The sequence below is a fragment of the Amaranthus tricolor genome, chromosome 17 (genome assembly GCF_026212465.1).
Source record: "Amaranthus tricolor cultivar Red isolate AtriRed21 chromosome 17, ASM2621246v1, whole genome shotgun sequence".
NCBI classification, from domain to species: Eukaryota; Viridiplantae; Streptophyta; class Magnoliopsida; order Caryophyllales; family Amaranthaceae; genus Amaranthus; species Amaranthus tricolor.
Genome location: NC_080063.1, coordinates 8,030,002 through 8,052,654, shown reverse-complemented (window position 1 = coordinate 8,052,654; position 22,653 = coordinate 8,030,002). Strand labels below are relative to the sequence as shown.

Sequence of the window (22,653 nt, the reverse complement as noted above, 5' to 3'; positions counted from 1 at the left end):
TGGTAACCTAATGACTTGTTATAGCGAGTTTTTTTTTTTTAAAAAAAATTAATTAAAATAAAATGTTGATAAAAATCTTAAAAAAATCTTATAAGAATTCTGATTTTTTTATTCATAATTTTTTTATGTAAATTTTTTAAAATGTTTCTCAATTTTACATTAATTTTAAGTTTATTTTTTAAGTGAATTACCTACTACAACAGGTTATTGGATTACCCTAATTTATACTAGAAAAATATCCTTTAAAATTAAAATTATTCATAGTGATAAAATTATTATAAAAAAAATCATAAAAATATTAAATTATTCCATGTAATTTTTCTTATAATATAAATATATATACTCCATAATTGATGTAAAGAAAAATCTAAGAAATCTCTAATTTGGATGGGAAATAATATCTGTCGTTTGTAGACTTTGATAAGAAATATCTAAGAAATCCAAGTATTGCGTCTACTCTTTCTGTGTGTCAGCAGTTGCTCTCGTTTCTCACCCTTGTCAGTGTGTACGTAAATTGAGGATTACAGTGATGGATTCTATTGCTTCGCCATGGATATCCGGAACTTCCACTCCACCACCGCCACAATTTCTCACATCATCAACTTCTGGTTTTCGAGTGTTTTGCCGATCTCAGTTTCCAGCCAGGGATCTCAAATTTGTGCTCCATGATGCTCTTCATTGTTCTGGTTCTGATATCTCTCATGCTCGGGTCCGTATCTTACTTTCTCAGTCTTTCATCGATTCTTTTGTTGAATATTGTGGAATTTTCTGCTTCAATTGTGTCATTATTTGATTTAAGGTTCAGTGTCTGAGACTATAAATGTTTAATAAATGTTTATCGACTGGAAAGATTCTGTTATTTATCATTTAATTGATTATAAGAACATACAATTTTTCATCTGGATTATGGAATTTTTATATGAAGTCTTTGTTAGTGATGTTGATTAGTTGATGGTCAATAGCAAAGTAGTTAACTTATGTGTATTGTGCAAACAAATTGCCTTAGAGATATTCATTTCATGTATAAATTGCTTTTTATGAGTTCTATTATGTGAAATTGATCTTGGTTATTGATATTTTTTGTATTGCAATCATGAGTAGAGCTTCCCAGTGTTTAATGATATGAATATCATCTCTTTGCCCAACATATTAATCAAGATAACTGTTGATAGATATATTGAGCTTAAAGATGATGTTCAATTATCTATCATTTAAAAAGTTTGTGAAGCACATGGATTACTACATTGGTCTACTCTGAATTGTGAAGTGATAATGCATTAATGGGATCATACAATTGACTTAGTCTGTGCATTTGAGGCATTGTTGAGCTGAATTGTAAACAAAATGGACGATTATTTGAGTATTCAAAACGTAGGGGCATTGGAACGTGTAAATTTTAAAAATATATTAAGTAGGCACCAAACACTTTGAATTTTGAATACAAGCTTGGTTTGGATAAACTTTATCCAAATGAACATAATTTGGGGAAAAATGACAAATCTCTTTTCAACTTATTCATTATCTATTAGTTAATAGTCTCATTGTTGTATACTAGTATTATAAAGTACAAGTTTTCATCCAAGCACTTCTATATTTAATTTTTACGATTTTCAGGCATTTGCATTTTGCAAGGTGGTTTCGTATGATAAATGACCCAATATTGGACATACTCTCATAGAATCATAGACCTAGCCTGTAACTCCCCGGCCCAGGACCACTGGTTACTATTCATGGAGACTGTAGACTGGTCCCACAAATCAACACAAGTCTTTCCAGCACACTTTGGCCTCATTCGTGCGCACTCGGGAAAACTATTCAGGAGGTCACCCATTCTAAGATTGCTCCCCACCAAGCACGCTTAACTGTGGAGTTCTTAGCAAATGGGATCCCATGAAAAAAAGATGCACCTTATTGTTATGAGTAGTCTATCGATCATTTTTCAAGCTAAATTTGGAGTATCTCTTTGATTTTTACAAATAGTTATTTGCACCCAGGTGCACTTAAAAAGGTAAGTGCACTCTAGTTTATTTTATTCTCATTTGTAACATTAACAAATGAACCTTACTTCTGAAATAAGTCATTTTTTTCATTTCACAAATGAGCACCAAAATGAATTAAAAATGCACTTAGATACTCATACTTTTTAGGGAAGATGCACTTAGGTGCAAAAAATTCATCATGTTGGTTTTAGTTTGGTAGATATTCGAGAGATCTTTGGTATATCACATGATAGTGTTGAATTAAATTTAGTGTAGTAAGGATTTTTCTGATCAATATAAGTGTTGCTTAAGTGGCTCTCCACCTAGACTCCCACTTAGGCAAGGTTAGGAGGTTGAATGAACGTAATTTTTCTCTTGTAAAAATAAAGATGTTTCAATTGACCGTTAAATGTGAGAACTTGTGGATTCCTAGAAAATGCAGTTTTCAGGAAATTTTACCTTCTAAAAGATGTCAAAAGTATCCATGAATGTAGGAAGTTTTTATTCTAGTAAAAAGGTCTTCTTAGCAAGATGATTAGATTAGGAATTATATCCATTTTCAAATTTGAAAAGTGTACCTTCGGTGATTTCCGTCAACCAAACAACTTTTGCTTCTTTTAGCTTCCCTTGTCATCTAATGATTGTTAGAAAAAATTAGGACTTCGAAGTTGGAACTGATAAATATTATAGTAAGCAATTCATTTGTTATTCAAAATAATAAAGTTTTTTTAGAATAGATTTTTCTACCAGGAACTTGGTAAACGTTTCCTTCACTTTGAAAACAAGCCTTTTTGGGTGATTGCTTACAGGGTCGTCTCAAAGAAAATAGAGGCCCTGTACGTACAACGGAAAATGGGCCCTTCGCCATCTAATGTGGAATAATATAGTAACTATTAGTATGAACATGTCACATGTTTTTTGTTTGTATTTAATACACCAAATTTAAAGAGAGCGTATCTTTTGATAAAATCTAAAATCAAAGTACTATGAATCTTTATCCACATGGAAATAATGAATATATAGGAGTATATAAACAATATAAAAAAGCTTTGAAAAGGAATAACAGTTCTCTACGTTGAAAAATATTTTTTAAAATAAAAAAGTAATATAATTGACGTTATTTCTATATATACTTAATTACAATATATTTAATAATAACTAACGAATAACTTGTCTAAAAAATTAAACAAAAAAGAATTAAATAGTCCTAGTAGGTTCGTTCAACCTTCATGAAATCAAATGTCATGCAATATTATTTGCCACAGGGCCACAACTATTGATTATGCTGAAGTGCTAACTAAATACTTACTACCAACATCAGTTGGAGGTCCCTATTTTCGATACCAAAGCTCGGGGCCCTGTGCCATTGCAAAACATGCATTCCTTGCAATGCCTTATATTCGGGCCCGATTTCTTATGTGACTGCATATGCCTTTTAATATACTTATGGTCTACTCCTGCTGATTTCTGCCAACCAAACAACTCATGATATTTTAGCTCCTTTATCATCTAATGATTATTAGAAAAGTAAGAACTTGGAACTTGGAATTTGGAACTTGGAACTTGGTAAACATTTCTTTCACTTTGGAAACAAGTCTTTTAGGGTGATTGCCTCATGTGTGATTGCATGTCTTTTAATATACTTGTTTTGTTTCTATATGACATTGCATACTGCATTGTTGCTGAGCAGGCTGCAAGGGATGGCTTTATTTCTCAGATTCGGAATTTGTCTGAGATTGAGAGAGAAACCAGCATTTGTATTAATAAATGTGTGAACCTGGGGAAAACAGCTTTATTTGTTGCTGCAGAAGATGACTCCCTCATGTCTCATTCTTCTGTACCTCTTCCGGTTGATGCTTTTTTGGAGAGACTTGATAACCTTTCTACAAGCTATTGTCCTCATTATCGTTCTTCATTAGCTTCATCACCAGAGGATCTCTTGGATAGCATTGAGAGGTATCTATACATCACAAAGGTATATTTCTAGATTGGATTTTTGTTTTTGTGATTATGATTGAGCATGTCTTCTATTCTGGCCTTTTGGCTCATTTGCCGAGTCACCGATGTGCAACTGACTGTCCAGAATGGACAATCAAGGACAATATCATGTGCAAGATAAGAAAAAGAGTGGCTGTTAGTGAATTCAATGTTGCAAAGTAGCCATCAAACATTTTTAAAATTAAATGTGGTATTAGCGTGTTTCTAATGAATTGCTACCTGTACCTACATGATACTAAGACAAGGATAAGATTTTTGTAGTGCTTTGCTTTGTCTTTTAACATAATTCAAACTTTAACTTGTATGTACTGATTGTATTAGTAAATGAGCATGTTGAATCTGTCTTGCAAGATTGTTCTTTCAGTCTTTTGAACATTGCTGCCAGACTTGGGATGGAAAAGATGTTTAGTATATATAATGAATACCTAAAAGGATGAAGCTATGTTGCAAAATGTGCATAAGAGATTTTTCTGATTGCATCTTGTAAGCTGTCATATGCATCATGTTGATGCTTAGAAGTCATTTCCTTGATAATGATTAGTCTGGAGTTTAGAAATGATCTTGCGTTGGCGACATTGTCTTCATGGAATAATGGGGAAGAGCCTCCTTCATGATTTTCATACTCGTAATTTGGAATCTCTTGGATTTTGAAGATGATCTCCATTGTACTGCATACATGTATACCTCCCTTGACATTGAAAGGTGGATGTTGGTGTTTGTTGTTCTGTTTGCATAGGAAGGTAAACATGATTCTGAGTAGTTTACCAGTAGTCTTAGTTAAGTAGATGTCTTGTCTTTGTAATTATATACATAGGGCCCAAGATCCTGGCCAAGTCTTGAAGTGACAGGATTCAAATAGGTAGTGTAAATGTTTCTTTTATCTGTGATCTAATTTTGTTAGTGTAATTGAATATACCACTTATTAAGCAAAATATTGTTGCCCATGTTTTTGATTCTATATTCAACCAAATCATGAATGGTTTTTATAATTTGTGTTGACCTTCATAGAATCACTACTGGATTTCTACTATATGGTAGTGTCTAGCCAACTAATTTTGTCCTCTTATGTTACTAGTGCACTGTAGTACAATTTGATGTTTAATATTGATGATGCATATGTTAAATTGTTGAATCTTGATGCAGTTGAGGAATGTTGATTTTTATTTGACGACCCTTTATTGTTGGGATTAGAGCTTTACCATTGTTGTTGACTAAGTTGAGGAATTTTGATAGGGTTTCCGGAGAAACTCTGCCAGTTATCTTCCAGATCCAAGAGATTATTATCTTCACTCGGTATGGCATGTTGTGTTTCTTGAATTTATTGTAATTTTACTCCCAGACATTACTGCTTAATTGGGCCTCTGAATAGTCTTGAGATTCTTTGACGAACAGGTTCTGACACAGCGTTGTGGTTCTGTCGCTATCCTATCTCTTATTTATTCGGAAGTCATTAAAATGCTGCAACTTTGGGGTGTAATAGATTTTGATGTAGAAATATATCACCCACATGATCTCTCATGTCTTCCTCGAGCCTATAATAAGAAGAAAGGCAAAGATTCTGATCAAAAACACATCTTGACAACAGAATCCCTTTTGGTGGAGGTAAAGTTCTCAGGATTGTACTTCTGAGTCCTGAGCTTTCTTGTTTCTGTTTAAAGAGTATGATTTGCTGGCAGTAATTAGCCATTGTCTATCTTGTCATTGCGCTCAATATGAAGTTTGCACGTGTTACTTTGCTTAGCATTTGGTAGTAAATGGGTCAATGGCATGCTAACTATGGCTTGGAATACATTAAATGATAATTTATTGCTACATTATTTACCAAATTTTCATTAGTTTTGCATATGATATGATGAATAAAAATAAAGTGCTCTCTGTGAATCCGAAACTTGGATTCTTATACTCATTTGCAACACAAATATGTATCCAAGTGTCTGACATGACTATTTTATGAAAATAAACCCTAAGAATTTGAACCAAATTAAAGTGTTCCAACTGTCATGCCCATGTCCAAAGAAGGATGTTTTCTTTTTGCTGTTTTTATCATTCATACACATATTTATTAGAAATTCAAGGAAGAGTGTCAACTGGAAATTTTCTACAAGATAGTGAGATAAATGCTTTTGACGCATTACAAGTCACATTGTCATCTCCTGAACCAGTAGGGGATTAAAACGTTGGGAGACGACTTATTCAGTATTAAACATCGTATATGATATGATTACATCATTCATTAAATCATCTGTGTGATTTTCATGTTAAGGACAGATTGGCCAACAATAAGTGTATATTTCACAAATATTCATACTATTGTTATTGTTTAAGCTTATATGATTGCATGTTTCAAAATCTTGTGATTATTGAAGAAATTTGGCCGAAAGGGAGGCAAATAATGTAGGGGTATATGTTCAAGCTTTTTGCATCATTGAGAACTGTGAAAGCTCATCGATAGTTCTTGTTACAGACATTGAGAAACTTGAAGAATACGTACTGGCCATTTCAACAGAGTCACACGGAGAGTTTATTCTTAAGGGCAGCAATTGCAGCTAATTGCGTAAATAGGTTGAGGCTTATTATCAGCTATGAATTTTTCTCTTGCAGTTGTATCTATCTGATATTTTCTGAGTATCAAATGTTTCTTTAAATATAATATTTCAGTGGCTTGGACCATGCATCTGCTAAGGCTGCCCAACATAGGCTAGATCGTGGTGTTTGGACTAGTGTGCTTTTCGGAGATATGAGACGTGCATTATCTGGTATGTTATTCATATGAAAACTAAGTTTTATAAGTGATTTACCCATTTGCATTTTATATTTGTCCCACAATTCACCTTAAAATTTTGTGGAAAAAGTTTGGCCTTATTGTGTTCTTGTTCAGAAGTGTTTGCTTTAAGGTTCAAACCACATGTTTAGTGGTCATAAAATAAGGAAAGTCGGCCTCGGTGTTACAAGTATAGTGCAGAAATGCAGTTTCATTCACAGTTGCTCAACGGCGTTTGGGTCAATACGAATGATTTTGCAGTTATCTCGGCCTAATTTCGTTTGCGGTAACTTCATAAACTTTTACAGCGTGGTAGCAATAGGGGTAATGGAGATGATGTTTGGCACTATTTAGTACTTTTGAAATCAATACTAGTAGTGAACAGTTCATACTTAGTACATGCTTTAAGTACATGAATTATTAGCATTAGCCTTTTGTTTCTGCCATGTATGCTTTCTTATGTTTTGGAATGCTTCTAATGTACTTCTGCATGGAGGTTTCAGCGTGTGAACGTCTAATCCTCTTAGAAGCTAATCCAGAGGAGTTGAGAGATTATGCTGCTCTTCTTTACCACTGTAGCTATTATGAGGAGGCATTGCATTACCTGAAATTATACAATGATGTAAAGGTATTACATTTGCCAATATGTGTATCTTTTACTTCTCTATCCCTCCCAATTTGCCTCATGTTCTATTTTGGATCGTCACTCTCATTCTGCCTTATTTCTTAATTAAAAAATGGGCCGTACCGCTTTCTTTTAATCTCACCCACACATTTCAACTCTTTTAATATCATCCACACAGTTCAATCGTTATTCATGTAATACAAAATCCCATCTTTCTTTTAAAAAAAGGCTCATTTACACATTGTGGCAAAGCCACTGGGACTGAGGAGTGACTGAGCTGGGTAGGAATCTATTAATAAACATTTAATTCCTCCTCGTGCAGCAAACAGCAGATTCACCACACAACGCTGCAGAAAATGATGCTGTTGATAAGCTGATTGTTCGATTGAACCTCATTTTGATGGAAGAAGGTTGGAAGAGGCCCTCAAGGAGCTTCCTTCGCCACAATTCTGAGCCATGGTAGTGTATCTGATACAGACCTCTAGACGCTTCCTTCGCCACAATTCTAAGCCATGGTAAGTATAACTGATACAGATGTAAATCCTCTGTTCAATTTTGAGTGGCAACTGTCAAAAAGGAATGCTTGATTTGTTAATAGAACATACTTTAGGCGAGCGAGTCTCTCGGTGGCACCGAGCTTCAACTTCCCTGGGAAATGATAATGTTTTCCATCGGAGCTTTAGCATGTATATATGAGCTCTTGGTTCTCTTCCTATGGTAACTGATACGAATTGCACAGATTCGCATCAGTAACTTTTTCTTGCACCGTGTAAATAAGTAGGATTATCCTTTTGTTGTGTAAACGTTTTCTGTATTTATGTGATCCCCTGGGGTCGTATAATGCAATTACCGTTTTCCTCGGGACATACCACAAGTTGGAATATCCATAGATGTTATAGGTCTATGTTATCTCCCACAAAAAAATTCATAGAAGATACATATCAAATAGTGCTTTCTCAAAGAGACATATGTGTAATATAGGTTTATCATCTATGAGAGTCACAATCCTAAGACCTAAAGATTATGATGGACCACTTAAAAGTTGAAAATGACTTGATAGACAATAAATGAATAGCTATTAGATATCACAATCATTTTGTAAATTCAATTTTAGAAAGTACCCATTATTTGTTTAAACTTAACATACCAAGCTAACCACCAAAAAGTTGACCTCATTGCTTTTTGTACAATTTCCACTATTACTTGAGTCCCACTTCCACTTTTCTAAGACCCAATAAAAAAATCAAAAAAATCAAAAAAAAAAACTCTTTTGAGGTACATCAAGAATCTACCTAGCTATTCCAACTTTATATGCTGAGTTAAACTAGGAGTTATAATTTACAGTATGAAAACCTCTAATACTTCAACTTCCATTTTCATGTTAATTTATACCCTTTGAATCACTAAAATATGTCCCAAGAATCAATCCTTATAAATTAAAGGAAGATATGTGATGTCATTGCCCATGCTGCTTCCTCCTACAGCCAGAATTGCATGCCTAACAAGCTAATTTCATGCTATGAAAATTCTCTGGCTGTAAGCTGAAGTTTTCTTTCTGAGAAAAGAGTGTTTTCTTCCCTTAATTACCCATCTTCTGCAAATACCTTGTAAATGAAATCGCGAAAACGTTTGGAGTACTGCTTAGGATCGACAGCAGATATGGAAGTTGCATCGTATTGGAAAGATTTGTATGCGTGCTCAAGCTTTTTGCTGATATCATAGTCTTGTAGGATGTCAATTATTCCGAAGAAGATTATAACATCGTAGCACTCTCCTGTTGCTTCTCCTATGTGACACTCGCTAGCATCTGATCTTCTTACTGTTAGTTCTGCTCGTGCAAGCATGTTGATTCCTAATCTAATTGATGCCCACCTATAGTTTTTCACATTCATAAGTTGATAATTGTTCAGAATGATTCTAATAGAGCATATAACAAATTTTGGGTCTACAATATCAACATAAACTTTTGTTTGAGTTGATTAATATATAGTCAATGTGACAGAAATGTCACGGGTTCTTATGACTTTGAAAACTTGTAATTCACTACGAGTATAAAACAACGTGGATAATATCTTACTGATTCGGGTCAAAAACAAGTCTGTCTGTCTCGTTTACTTTAGAAAGGCGGGGGGCTATCACATCATTATTACTATCTCCATTTCCTGCAATGAATCATTTTAGCACATATTTCAGCCTTAAAACAAATTAGGTAGAATGATTAGCATTAAGGTGATGGGTTTTTTTTCCTTGAATTATCACCTTCTTCGGTTCCTCCCATGGATTCTCGGAAGTGTAAACCAACCAAAAGACTATAGTCCATAATCCTCTCTTGTTCGAGGAAGTCGCAGTCCCTATCGACTTGCCTGCACGACATATATACAGCTAAGTATGAAACGATTCTATGTGAATATATGAAATCTATAAAGAGCGTTGAAATGGTTTAACAATGAAAAACAAATGAAAAATATAATGCAAAGATGAACACAAGTGTATATGAGGTATCTTGGATACCTCCCCTCAAATGTAGTTTATTATATTAAATTCAACAATTACAAAATATAATAAACCTCTCCTTTTCTTGAGAACAATTTCTCAAGATCACAAATACTAAAGCAAAGTAAGAACACTCTCAAGTTTCTAACAATGCAATAACCCTCTCAACAATGTGTGTTTTTGGTGAATGTTACTATGAGTGATGAATCCTATTTATAGGCAAGGTATTCATCACTCTTAGTATTCCCTCATAAATCACCATAAACTCACTGTAACATCCCAATTAACATCCTAATTAACTATGACAATAAACATTACAATAAACAATAGAGTAATGCACCACATTATTGCATAGTCACTACAAATTCTGACCAAAAACAGGATCTAATATAGTCTGCTCGACTACCGCTCGACCGTGCCACTACCTCGCTCAGTCGAGCAAGCTTCCAATGAAGCTACTGACTTATTCTGGACATTCTGCTCGACCAAGTCAACACTGCTTGACCGGTCGAGCTAGGCACTGCTCGATCGAGCGCCTGGTTGAGCCACTCACAGTCTGCTTCTTTCCTTGTTGTTTTGATCAAGTAACTTTCATCAACCGTTCCAAACCTTAAACCACTTATATCCGACACATGTTTATCTACCCTCTTCAAAGTACAAGACAAAGCATGTTCGATTATATGTTTAAAGTTAACGTCATCGTTAAGATTATTGGCACTTGTTTTAACAAGCGTGTTCAACGCAACAGTTTGAATAGTTGTTAGTTGTTTGATTAGGCTAAAACATAACGTTTAGAAATAATATCACTTTGATAAAGAACATTTACCTGCAAAACTCCTGGAACCAAAATCTCTGTAGTCGGAATATGTAATTGAGATCTAGATCTTTAAGGGTAGTCGTTGGGTCGACTTCTGACTCAGGTTTATCAGTTGTACGTCCATGAGACGAGCCTTTCAAATCAAACCTCCGGTGAATTGCATACTCGGTACAAAAAAGATTGCCCATTATGACAAATCGCACCTGTTCAAACAGTGGCGAAATATGAGAAGTTGTAAACATTAGATAAAAAGTCGGTGGCTTATTCAAACTCACTTTCTTCTGTGCTGCTCCTGTTAACTTCACACAATGAAGACCATAGAATCTGGTAACCAAAGTGTCTTCAAAGGTGCGAACATGGTTATAATATGCTGGAAGCATCCTAAGGAGTACCTGCAAAAGGGTTTATAATGTAAACATGGCGTTGCTAAATATCTAACAACTACAATTGTACAACTAAAACTACTCATAACCAAAACTACTTAAGCAGTTAACTGCTACCTGCACAACTAACTTGCGTCGAGCAAGCCCTAAGTGTGTGGAGCACAAAAACAGAGAAACTCACCTTAACTTCAGATTTCTTCATCGTCTTAATCATATACTTGTCGTCGTGGGTTAAGTAAAAGAAGCTTCCACTTTTCCCTGGGGATGACAGCTCCCGAAGGGCGTCGTTTCCACAAATAGATAACATATAATCCGCTGCATCGACTTTGAACAGTGTCCTCAAAGTCCTGAGAATCCATGTAATCAAACAAGGTTAAATACTATATGATACTATGAACAAAAGACCTTCAAGAATCAAAAGTACCTACATCACAAGGCTAACCTGAAAACCAAAGGACAGTAATCCTTCCATTTAAAGTCACAAGATGGGTGAGGAGGAGTGTGCTTTGATCCTTCAGGTGGGAATTTTGTCCATACTTTTTCCTTAGGATCAAATGCAGAGGATTTCAAGTTAGGCTTTACTGGTGGACCTGGTCTTCCCACTGAATGTCTGCACAAACACACCCAAGACTATTTATATTTTGATCATCTTTTTAGTAATAACTAACAATACAATAGCTGCATATTTTCCATTAGTTTTATCTCTTCTCCTATCTCATACAATGGTGAAGATACATGAGGATGTTTGGAAAAATGGTTTATTGAGCAATTTTAGCTTAGTTTGAAGCAAATAGAGGGTTGAGTGGTCAAACCAACCAATGCTAATGTTAGATAAACTAGCTGGTTGAAACGGCTTATTGATATGAATAAGCTGGTTACAAGTTGCTCATAGCAGCGGGTTCAAAATCAGCTGATCAAATCAGCTACTGTATTTAGCTATCAGTTATTTGCCAAACCCCCCATGTCTCCTGCCTATCTGGCCCCCTAGTTTAAAATTTCTAGTTTAAAATTTTCAAGCTTCGCCCAACTGACAAGTGCTCCTCATTTCAGGTCTAGAGAGCATAGTCTAAGAAGAACTTGAACATATTATGGACTTGAGCATGAAAAGGAAAATTATAGTTTACCTTATTCCTAGCTGCAAGTTAAGCATCAACTCATAATTTTTATGTCCCTTACAGATAGTCTCTCCTTGCCTCTTGATCTTCTTCGGGAGTAGAATCGGTTGAAATTTTCGAGACATGGAATTCCCGTTAGTAGAACCATCTGTATCAGAATCCCAAATGACTCCTCCCTTATTTCCTGCATTTGAGCCCCTACTATCGGTCGACTTCCTTATTGTCACCTTACCATTAAAACTAGGCAAGTTCTGTATCTTTTGCGAGGGAAAAATGGTGATTTCCTCCAATGTATGAATCTTACAATCACTCAAATCAACATTATATAACTCAGAAGGATCCCAATCACCAGTATCCCCTGAATCAAAAGATGTTCCTGTTGCAGCATAAAAGGTCACATTTTGGATATTAGTTTCAATATCCCAAACACCCACATAACAACTTCCATCTGCCCATTTATATGTACCTTCCCCTTTAGGGTACCCTTCATCCCAATTCCCTTCAAATTTATTCCCATTACTAAAAGTTAAACACCCAATACCATGAAACATTCCATCTTTCCATTGACCTATATAACAATTCCCATTAGCCCATTTGTATTTCCCATCCCCTTCTTGCATACCCTTAATCCAATCCCCTTGATAATAATCCCCATTTGGGTAGGTTTCATTCCCTTTCCCATGTTTTAAGTTCATACACCAATACCCTCTATAAGTATCCCCATTTGAAGTACTAAAAGTTCCTTTACCATCCATATACCCTCTTTTGAATTCCCCTTCATAATTTGATCCTGTAGGCCAAGTAAATCTACCCTTACCCATTGTTTTACCCTTTTTCCATTCACCCACATAAATACAACCATCATTCCATACAAACTTACCATGACCATGAGGAAGGTTATCAACCCATTGGCCAAAATAGAAATCTCCATTGTTGAAAACTTTCTCTGAATGATATAACTCTCCGGGCCCGGGTCCAGCCCCCTGAAAATCCTCATCGTCCACGTGGGCAACAGACATTGATGCAAAAATGATGTTAGATTTTGTCCTGTTTTTTGTGCTTGATTTCCTTACCTTAAACTTGAAAATGCCACTAAAATCCTTGTTCATTCTATCTCCCTCCTATTCCTATCTAATCTCAACTCTTTCCTTTTAATCCCTTTATCCTTCTCCATAATTTAATTACCATTTTCCATTTACTTGATTGCCCATGAAATCAAAAGAAGAAGCAAAACTCTTTATAATACAAATCATTACACATTGTCTCAAAGATTCAATCTCTGAAATTCCCAATAACTAAATGATCACAATTTTGAGTAAAAATCACAACTATGAGACAAATTTTGATTTTTAGAAATGGGGTTTGAATATTTTGGTGCAAGATTGGTGAAAAAATGTCAAAAATTGAGCCAATGACTATTTTTGTAGGTTTTTTTTTTTCTTAAGAATTACTAGTACAATTTCCCTCTTGTTTTCCTTTTCTTTTAGTTTTTCCCTTCTCTCTCCTTTTCTCATAGTTTCTGGGATTGGACCAGAGGAATGAACGATACCCATTTCCTATGTCTCCGATATCTGCTCCTAAAATCGGTGTGGAAGGATGAATTAAAATTGGTGGAGGTAGTTGCATAGTTTGGATTCTAATTTTAGTAATGGATTCTTCTAAATATTGTTTTTTCTCATTTCCACATGTTATTTTATTTGCATTCGGAATGCTTTTGTTTGAAATAATTGGTTGATTACTCGACGTGGAGGGCACAAAGTCTATTGATGCCATTTCTTGGTTCCACGTTCTTATAAAATGGTCAAACTTGATTTTAGAAGCTTGAATATTACCCGATAGATCAAGAGGGACAAATTATTATTATTATTATTATTATTATTATTATTATTATTATATAGAAGTTATAATTATAGTTTGATTGGATAATAACATATCATATATTTATCAATAATGATAAAAAATAGTATAATGACATATGAAATTTTCAACTAAAGAAAAACCTATAAATAAAAGCATAATACTCATAACACGTCATAGGCATCTATATTATACAAGTAGATGTCAAAGCATACACTAGAAATATATAAATAACAATTATAAATTCACAGACAATAATCATCACTCTCTATCTTATGTTAACTCAAACTTCCTACTCTTCAGTGACTAATGTATACTTCTTAATTCTTACTTCCTCTGTTCTGATATTGTTGCTATATTTGCATGGGCACGAGAATTAAGAAAAGTGATTGACCTATACTGTAGCTGATTGTTTACTTTATAGAGTACAGTATTTTATTATTGTTAATTGAAAAAGAGAAAGAAAAATAGGTTGTTAGGTTACTTTATAGAGTATAGTATAGTATTTTATTATAGAGTATAGAGTATAGAGTAGGATAAAAATAGGGGTAGGTAGAACTTTCAATGATTGTTTTATTACTAAAGCGGAAATGTAGCAAGTAATATAAAATTACCAAAAATAGAAAATGTAGCAGGTATTATGGAACGGCGGAAGTACTATTTACTATTCTAGTCTACTATCATATCAAGGTTGGTGTACATTATTAATGTGCACTTGACACTCGTCCTCTATGACATATTTCCTTTATCTTCTTTTGATGTTTTTACTTGTTATTTTGGACAAATTTAATTGGCGTTCTCACAAAGAATCTTATATTTTATACCACATTTTTTATAGAAAAATTTAGCCTTGGTCATTTAATTGATATTGTCAAAAAAATATTTTTATTTATATTATACTTTTTGAAAAACTTTTTTAATGTTTATGATCGCTACATATTTTTTTCATTAACTTTATGTTATCATTTTCATAATGCTTATGTCCATACATGTTATCCAACAACTTTATTTAATTTTTTTTAATGCTTGTGGTTTTTATATGTTCTCACCAACTTTAATTTTTGTATTTTTTTAATGCTTAGATCCCCTTTATAATGATCGTGATTTTTTCTATATAGAATTTTTTTGATTAAAATTAGAGAAATTCCACATGGTAGCATCCAATTTTCATGAAACGCCAGCGATAGCACTTTTGTAAGAATTTTCAACATGGTAGCATCTAGTTTATGCACTATCTAATTGGCGTAGCATTTTCTGTTAAATTCTTGTCAGTTTCTGTTTAATTCACCAATTCACCATTTTGTAAGAATTTTCAACATTTTAGCATCTAGTTTATGCACTATCTAACTGCCGTAGCATTTTCTGTTAAATTCTTGTCAGTTTCTGTTTAATTCACCAATTCACCATTTTGTAAGATTTTTGTACATGGTAGCATCTAGTTTATGCTCTCAAATGTTTAATTCACCATTTAAATGTATTAGTGCTCTGACAAAGGGTAAAAGGACGACTTCTAAGCAATCATCTTCAAAAGAATCTTAAATGTAGTATTGATTTTTTTTTATATATTAGTGCTTGAAATGCACTTTTGAACTTTAATGATAGTAGTTAAGTACATGAATATCAACGCTTGAAATGAACCTTTTAAACTTTATATCCTTATTAAGTACATATATATTAGTGCTTGGATTGCACATTTTGAACTTATAAAATACACCTTTTAAATTATGTATTAGTGCTTGGATTGCACATTTTGAACTTATGAAATGCACCTTTTGAATTATGTATTAGTGCTTAAAAGGTACCTTTTGAACTTCACAATGCCAACAATTTGAATGAAAACAAAATTGTTGCAACATTTGAGAGCATTGAAGAATTTAACGGCGAATTAAACATTTGAGAGTATAAACTGGATGCTACCATGTGGAAAAATCTTACAAAATTGTGAGTTAAACGAAAATTGACAAGAACTTAATGGAAATGCTACGGCAGTTAGATAGTGCATAATTGGATGCTACCATATGGAAAATTCTTACAAAAGTGATACCCTTGGCGTTTCATGAAAGTTGGATGCTAACATGTGGAATTTTCCTTAAAATTATTATGTATTTGATCGATTGTTATTCTGTTGTAAAAGTCATATAAAATTTTTATCAATAAATTATTAGATTTCTTTCAAAAAAAAAGTATCTACATTGCAATTACTCCCACTTTAAAATTTTCATTTTTTAATCCAGGTGAAAATTTTGTGGGAACACGGAGTAAAGGGAGTATTAGATGTCTCTTCACTCATAAATCCATCATTTTTTTGGTTCAAACTTGCACAATTTTCGAGTTTACAATAATTTTCATTTATGTATTTTATTTATTTTTCATGTCCTTATATGTAAATAATTTTTACGTCTTTCTTTAATTCGTCTACATTAACTTTTACCCTCTTTTAATTTATTTTTTTTCCTGCTTTAAAGTTTTGAAACAACTATTTAAGTCACTAATATTTTGGGAAAGTTACATAAAATGATTCGTTTTTTCATTGTTTTTCTATAATAATTCCATATAATTATGAATAATCACAATTTTTGGGTAATTTTCTAAGAACATTACTAACATTTTAGTGAGTTGGTATGATAAGTTAATTGATAAAAATAAAAGAAAATTAATAATCAAAAAATGAAAAAGAAAAAAAAAATCACCACCTACACCCTTCACCACTGCCACCATCGCCAATCCTTAGCGTAGGCCAATCCTCCCAACCCCTCTCCCTCTAGGCTTCGGTCACTCTTACAACCTACCACTACATCGGAATCATAAATCTCAAAACTTGACGCTTTAAACCTAATCATCTTACATTTTCATCTTTTAAAATACATAAAAAATATTATGATTTCTTTTCATTTATAGCTAGATTAAATTCTTTTTAACAAAGATAATATGATTCTCGATATCTTAATCAAGGATTAATTCTCTCTTCTCTAAGCATATTAGGATCATTTTCTAGACCACACCAAAATAAAAATATTCTTCAAAAAAGAATATTAAATTCCTTTTGATTTTTTGGGCTTACTCACCAAAATAAGAAGTGTTGGTTTAACTTCGTATTTTCTTTGCGATGGTTTATTCCACATTGATAAATCAAAAATAGTGTGTAACTATTCATACTTTATAAGTCATTAGAACCCTTCTCGTATTGTCATATGATTTTCAAATGATATCTTCTTGACTTATGCAGTATGCTGTATGCACCACATATATCCCAAATTATATATATGTTAACATTCACAATGACAAACTTCCTCTTTTATGTTGTATTACTTGTAACACTTTTCATTGTTGGATGCTTCATATTACTTGCAACATTATCCTTTTTAGCAAAAAATAAATATACAATTCTCTATTTCGCCTCTACTTCATTCCTTTTCCCACATATCATTATTAACCTTATCCAAGTGAAACGAGTAAAATTTTCATTTTGCTTTGAAAAAAGATTTTTCTTAAATATTGCACTAAATTGCTATGTTGGAACTAAAACAGAACAGAGATAGTAATAGATGGAAAGAGTAAACATTTATTGATACACACAGTATGGTATTAATTATTTCCAACAAATATTACCAGCTAGGAAGCTGCAAGCAAAGGCAGTTTTAATTAGGTGCAGGTGCAGGTGCAGGTGCAGGGAGAGGGAGAGGGGAAGGGACGATGGGGCCGCATTTAGAACCATCAAGTCTCTGAGTGAACTTCTTTAAAGCAATAAGAATTTGTTTAATAGTTTCTCTGGCCTCTTCATCAATCAAATTACCATCCGGATCAAACTTAGGAGGAGGGTCACCAAGTCTTACGTATAAGTTTGGTGTGTTGAGGAAGTGCATATTGATACGGACTCCAATTTGTCTTAAGTTAAACTGAGCTAATCCTCCACCAAACTCGTATCCGCAACTTATTATTGCTGCTGGCTTTTCGTCAAATACGTTTGGCTGCATTGATCCCCAGTCTATTATATTCTTCATAAGCGCTACAAATTTATTTTTCACAAAGAAATATAGTTAGAGTTGTGAAACAAAGTCATTTTTATCACTACTATTTGTTAGGTTATTTTTTTTGGATGTATAGTAGTGAAAATACTCCTGTAGTATCCGTCAGATCAATGCGTTAACACTAGAACTACAATCCTCATTAGAGTTGATGATTTGAGGAGCCGACAATGATTCTTTCCGTCGTGACGTAATCTTGAAGGCATTAAAGGCCTTAGATTATTTTAGTTATGTTATCCATATATATATATATATATATATATATATATATATATATATATATATATATATATATATATATATATATATATATATATATATATATTCTTGTCACATCCTCAGTTTTCACTAGAGATGTTGCCTAAATTTTCACGTACTCACCCTTTTCAATTAATCTTTAGCGTTTATTCTAATTAGTTTCCCTTTTCTTTTTATGTAACATCCGAATTTCCTCCCTTCCTTCACGATTCTGGTTTCGTTTAAGGGGTTGGAAATTCAGGGGTGTTACAAGTTCGGTTTTATCGGGTATAGATCGGGTTCGGGTATTATTTTCCAGTAGAATACGACTACGAATTACTAATTACTATAGATCGAGTCAATATCAGATTAAGTTGTTAGACATTTTTTAATTGATGATAAGATTCCCCTTTGTTACTTTTACTTGTTTGACTGTAAATTAAAATTAAAGTTTTATCATTTTTCATCTAATTTGATTAAAAATAATTAAATAAAATTTACCATTGATTATTAACTCTAAATATATGAAACCATGTATGTATAAAATTTAATTTATTAAAATTTCTATTACTTTATTAGATTAACTAATAAGATGATTGAATATGAGTCGACCATACCTCTATGTTAAAAATTGGTTCAGGTTTACAACATTTCGATTAAAAATTCGTTCGAGTTAAGTCGATTTTAGCCGGATCATGTTCAGTTTTGAGCATGATTCGGGTCGAGTATGACTCGGGTCGGTCACTGTTAGGTTTGGGTAATTTTGGTTAACAATTATATGTCGGTTATAAAAATCGGTCATAGTTCAGGTTCGATTTTACAATTTTCGGTCGTAAATCGGTTCGGGCGCAACTTCGGTTGGGATAATGTCGGTTCGATAAAACCTAAAAAAGAAACATATTTTTAGGTTGGTTAACATTTGATTTCAGATCGGATCACATTTGAATAGCACTACCAACAATAAAAGTGACAATTAAGAAAAGAAGAGAAATCGTACGAGTAACAGAGTAATTGTACTCAGTAGTAGCAAAGAGAAGACTATCAGATGCGAGAATCTTCTGGCGAACTTCTTCAACTTCGGGAGGAAATTTTCCATTAACAATGAGATCTGGATTGATTAATGGTAATCCCGAAATATCAAGGTCTTCGACCTGCATGCCCGGCACATATTCCGCGCATATCTCCGATGCTGTTGCAAATTTACCACCCGATAACAAAACCAATCATCAGCCCATAATTTTTTGTGGTAATCCAATAATCCATACCACTACAATCATTTAATTTTACTATTGATTATTTTAATATAAGATCTCAGCTAAACATGTATTCTCTTTGTCCCATTAAAATTTAATTAAAAGAAACGTGAAAGTCTTAAAACAATTAGTGTGAATTGAATGGAGTATTTAAAATAACACATTTTAAAACTCAACTACCCTGGAATTACCTTAGTTGTTTGCACAAACGAGCTGGATTCTCAGCCTTAAAATATTTATAATGTTCAATTTTTTACGCAGTTTAAAACATTAATTTAATTCTTAATATATCAAATTATGTATAATAAAAATTTATGAATATTTGATATTTAATACTCCTTCCTATTCAGCCTAAATGTACTTTTCACACTTGCCGAGGCAACATTTTAACCCTTTATATCTTAAATTATTCTTAATTAAAAATTATAAAAAGTTGATATTTATAATCCTTGTATTGAAACGAATCAAACAAGATCCCACATGACTATGTTTTAACTTATAGATTAAGAGTAAAATAATTAAGAATAATAAGTAAATAATGCCAAAAATCAAATGGGATATTTAAGCTGAATAGGAAGTAGTAATAATTTTTGCGTTTAGACAAGGTTTCACTTAATTATGTTTTAATTTATAAATTAAAATCTAATCACAGATAATTAAAATGATGAATGAATAATATGACATGTCTAATGTTACAAGTTATTTAAAATAAATGAAGTAATAATTAGATTAATATGAGAACCTGCTTGGATGAGCCATCTGTTTCTAGATCTCTTAGCAAGGCTCCCAGAAATGCCGGCCACTTTAATGACAGGTCTCACTAATGCATTGTCCATTATTAAGTTCTTTGTTCCTAAAATCTGCGTGCATTGGCGGATATAAGGTGTGGTTATGGATGTCATTTCATATTATTTAAATTCAAAATAAAATCAAATAATATATATGTAAATATATTCAAAATAATGTAAATATATTCTAAATAATTATCTTTCATGAGTAAGGCCTGTGTTTGAAACCCATTATATGTGTTTTGTATTTTATATACTAGATAAATACCTGTGCCATGTACAGAGATTGGAAAAAAGTTTTTGAGTTTATTGTATACTTGTATAATATTTGTTTTAAAGATTATTTACTTTAAAGATTATAAAGGTCATTTGTTAATATTTTAAAAATAATATAAGAAATAGTATTGGAAAATAATACTGGTTTACAAATTTAGTCATGTTTCATTTTGCTGTATCAAGAAGTTATTCTTTTCTATCGAGGTAAATACTTAGGAAAGATTACTGCTTACCAAATTTTCTTATGCACGTTAAATATACTATATTAGGAAATGATTTTCACTACAAATTCACCTGCCGTGTTAATATAAAAATGAGCGAATAAATTTTCGCTGAGAGTCTAACACGTGTCAGACCTGTTTCTTCATTAGTAGTTTTTATAGATTTTTTTTAAAATTTTCGTTTTTATTATCCACCCAATAATACCTCTAATTTGTTGAAATAATTTTATGCATAAATGCGGTATAAGCATTTGTGTTAATTTATTTCATGGTGATCGTAATTTTTTAATAATTATTACATGACTTCCTTTAATTAAGGATCCACCACTGTCTGTGTGTGTACTTAACAACAATATTATTAATAAATAAACTATTATTAAATTTAACCTACTAGCTTTGAAGAGCAACATCTTTTTTTCGGAAGAGAAAGTACATAACACTATGTTTTCTAAAGCAAATATTATATGACATTCAAAAGCAAATATTATATGACATTCAAGGATTTAGTCAACAATATGAGTGTTGTTTGATAAATGGTTAATGGATAGTTTTTTATAGTTAATTGAAGTGAATGATTTAAGCTGTTGATTTTCAATTGGTTTGACTAGCTGATCTTAAACTAGTTGCTATAAGCAACTTGTTTAAAATTTGTTTAAAACAAAAAAATTGTTTTAAATTTCAATAAATTAATTTACCTAATATTAATATTAGATAGTTTAACCACCTAATTATACTAAAGTAAGTTAAAATTGCTCGATTAGTTATTTTTCCAAAAATCCAAATGAAATGTGATTCTCGAAATACTAAGAAACTAATTTACCAAATACTCTCTTATAATCTATATCAAATGTCTCATTTGATTTCGCACTATTTTATATGTACTATTTCAGTATTAATTATAAGTAATTGTGAAAAAAAATAAGAGTGATAATTAAATAGCTCGCCATCACATATGCACTATTTCATTTAAGTGTGTTTTAGCTTATAAACACAAATTAAAAGTAATAAGTGATACGTGAATAGTGCTTGAAATTAAAACAAATGAGATATTTGATCAGTGACGTTTAAATAGAAAAAAGTAAACAAAAATGGAGAGAAAATGAAGTTTGTTACATCAGCAAAAGCAGGGGAAGAGAAGGGAGTAGCCACAAGGGCAGCACCCAAACCAAAAAGGGAAGCCCTTCTAAGTTTATCGACTTCCTCTAGCTCAACCATTGAATTTTGGGATTGTGCCTTAATTATGGGCATTCTTTTGGGTACCCCCAAATATGGTCGTTTTGAGTCCCCAACCACTTTGGAGACGGCGTAGTTACATGCTAGAGGCAGAGTACTCGAATTTATTGAAGCCATTTTCTCGTTTGGAGTTTTTTTTTTTTTTTTTTAAGGTTTTGTTAATATGATTTTGAGGGTAGAGCTCTATGGCTTTTATACAACTAGTTATGAGGAAGAAAGTAATTTCATGTACTACTACATTAAAATTAGTTTCAATCAAATTTGTCTATTATTATCACATCATCATCATCTTACCCGGTGTATTCCGCTTATGGAAAAACTATTAATAGGGTCTGAGGAAGGAAGGACGACGGCAATTCATACCCATAAAGCAGAGCGCGGCCAAAGTAGTCTCCTGCTCATAGAAAAACTATTATTATCACATATACTTGTCAAATGGTCGGTTGACTGTGTTTTGGGTCGATCACTTTTTATCGGGTCAGCTTCGATTCGAGTTGGGTCTTAGTCAGGTTTGAGTTGATATGTTCCGCAAAAATATATACTTTGTGTGTTTTTTTACTTGTATTCAAATTAATTTTTGTGTTGATTATCA

The 22,653-nt window shown here is 32.7% G+C and overlaps 3 protein-coding genes across 3 annotated transcripts; 1 reads left to right on the top strand and 2 right to left on the bottom strand.

Annotated features, from left to right (window-relative positions):
* The first annotated feature begins 386 nt into the window (after nucleotides 1-386).
* Nucleotides 387-8,237, top strand: LOC130804526 (uncharacterized). The gene is made up of 8 exons (XM_057668992.1): nucleotides 387-709; nucleotides 3,670-3,954; nucleotides 5,211-5,270; nucleotides 5,370-5,579; nucleotides 6,442-6,539; nucleotides 6,636-6,733; nucleotides 7,242-7,366; nucleotides 7,686-8,237. The coding sequence occupies exons 1-8, from the start codon at nucleotides 530-532 to the stop codon at nucleotides 7,824-7,826; spliced, it is 1,197 nt and encodes a 398-aa protein (XP_057524975.1). The 5' UTR covers nucleotides 387-529; the 3' UTR covers nucleotides 7,827-8,237.
* Nucleotides 8,238-8,429: 192 nt separating this feature from the next.
* Nucleotides 8,430-14,593, bottom strand: LOC130804525 (phosphatidylinositol 4-phosphate 5-kinase 6-like). The gene is made up of 8 exons (XM_057668991.1): nucleotides 12,181-14,593; nucleotides 11,499-11,666; nucleotides 11,238-11,403; nucleotides 10,949-11,065; nucleotides 10,683-10,876; nucleotides 9,623-9,726; nucleotides 9,441-9,525; nucleotides 8,430-9,235 (listed from the first exon to the last, which is right to left on the bottom strand). The coding sequence occupies exons 1-8, from the start codon at nucleotides 13,278-13,280 to the stop codon at nucleotides 8,947-8,949; spliced, it is 2,223 nt and encodes a 740-aa protein (XP_057524974.1). The 5' UTR covers nucleotides 13,281-14,593; the 3' UTR covers nucleotides 8,430-8,946.
* A 2,977-nt stretch (nucleotides 14,594-17,570) lies between these two features.
* LOC130804527 (NADPH:quinone oxidoreductase-like) lies at nucleotides 17,571-22,226 on the bottom strand. The gene is made up of 4 exons (XM_057668994.1): nucleotides 21,942-22,226; nucleotides 20,286-20,403; nucleotides 19,288-19,479; nucleotides 17,571-18,034 (listed from the first exon to the last, which is right to left on the bottom strand). The coding sequence occupies exons 1-4, from the start codon at nucleotides 22,176-22,178 to the stop codon at nucleotides 17,667-17,669; spliced, it is 915 nt and encodes a 304-aa protein (XP_057524977.1). The 5' UTR covers nucleotides 22,179-22,226; the 3' UTR covers nucleotides 17,571-17,666.
* Between the last annotated feature and the right edge of the window lie 427 nt (nucleotides 22,227-22,653).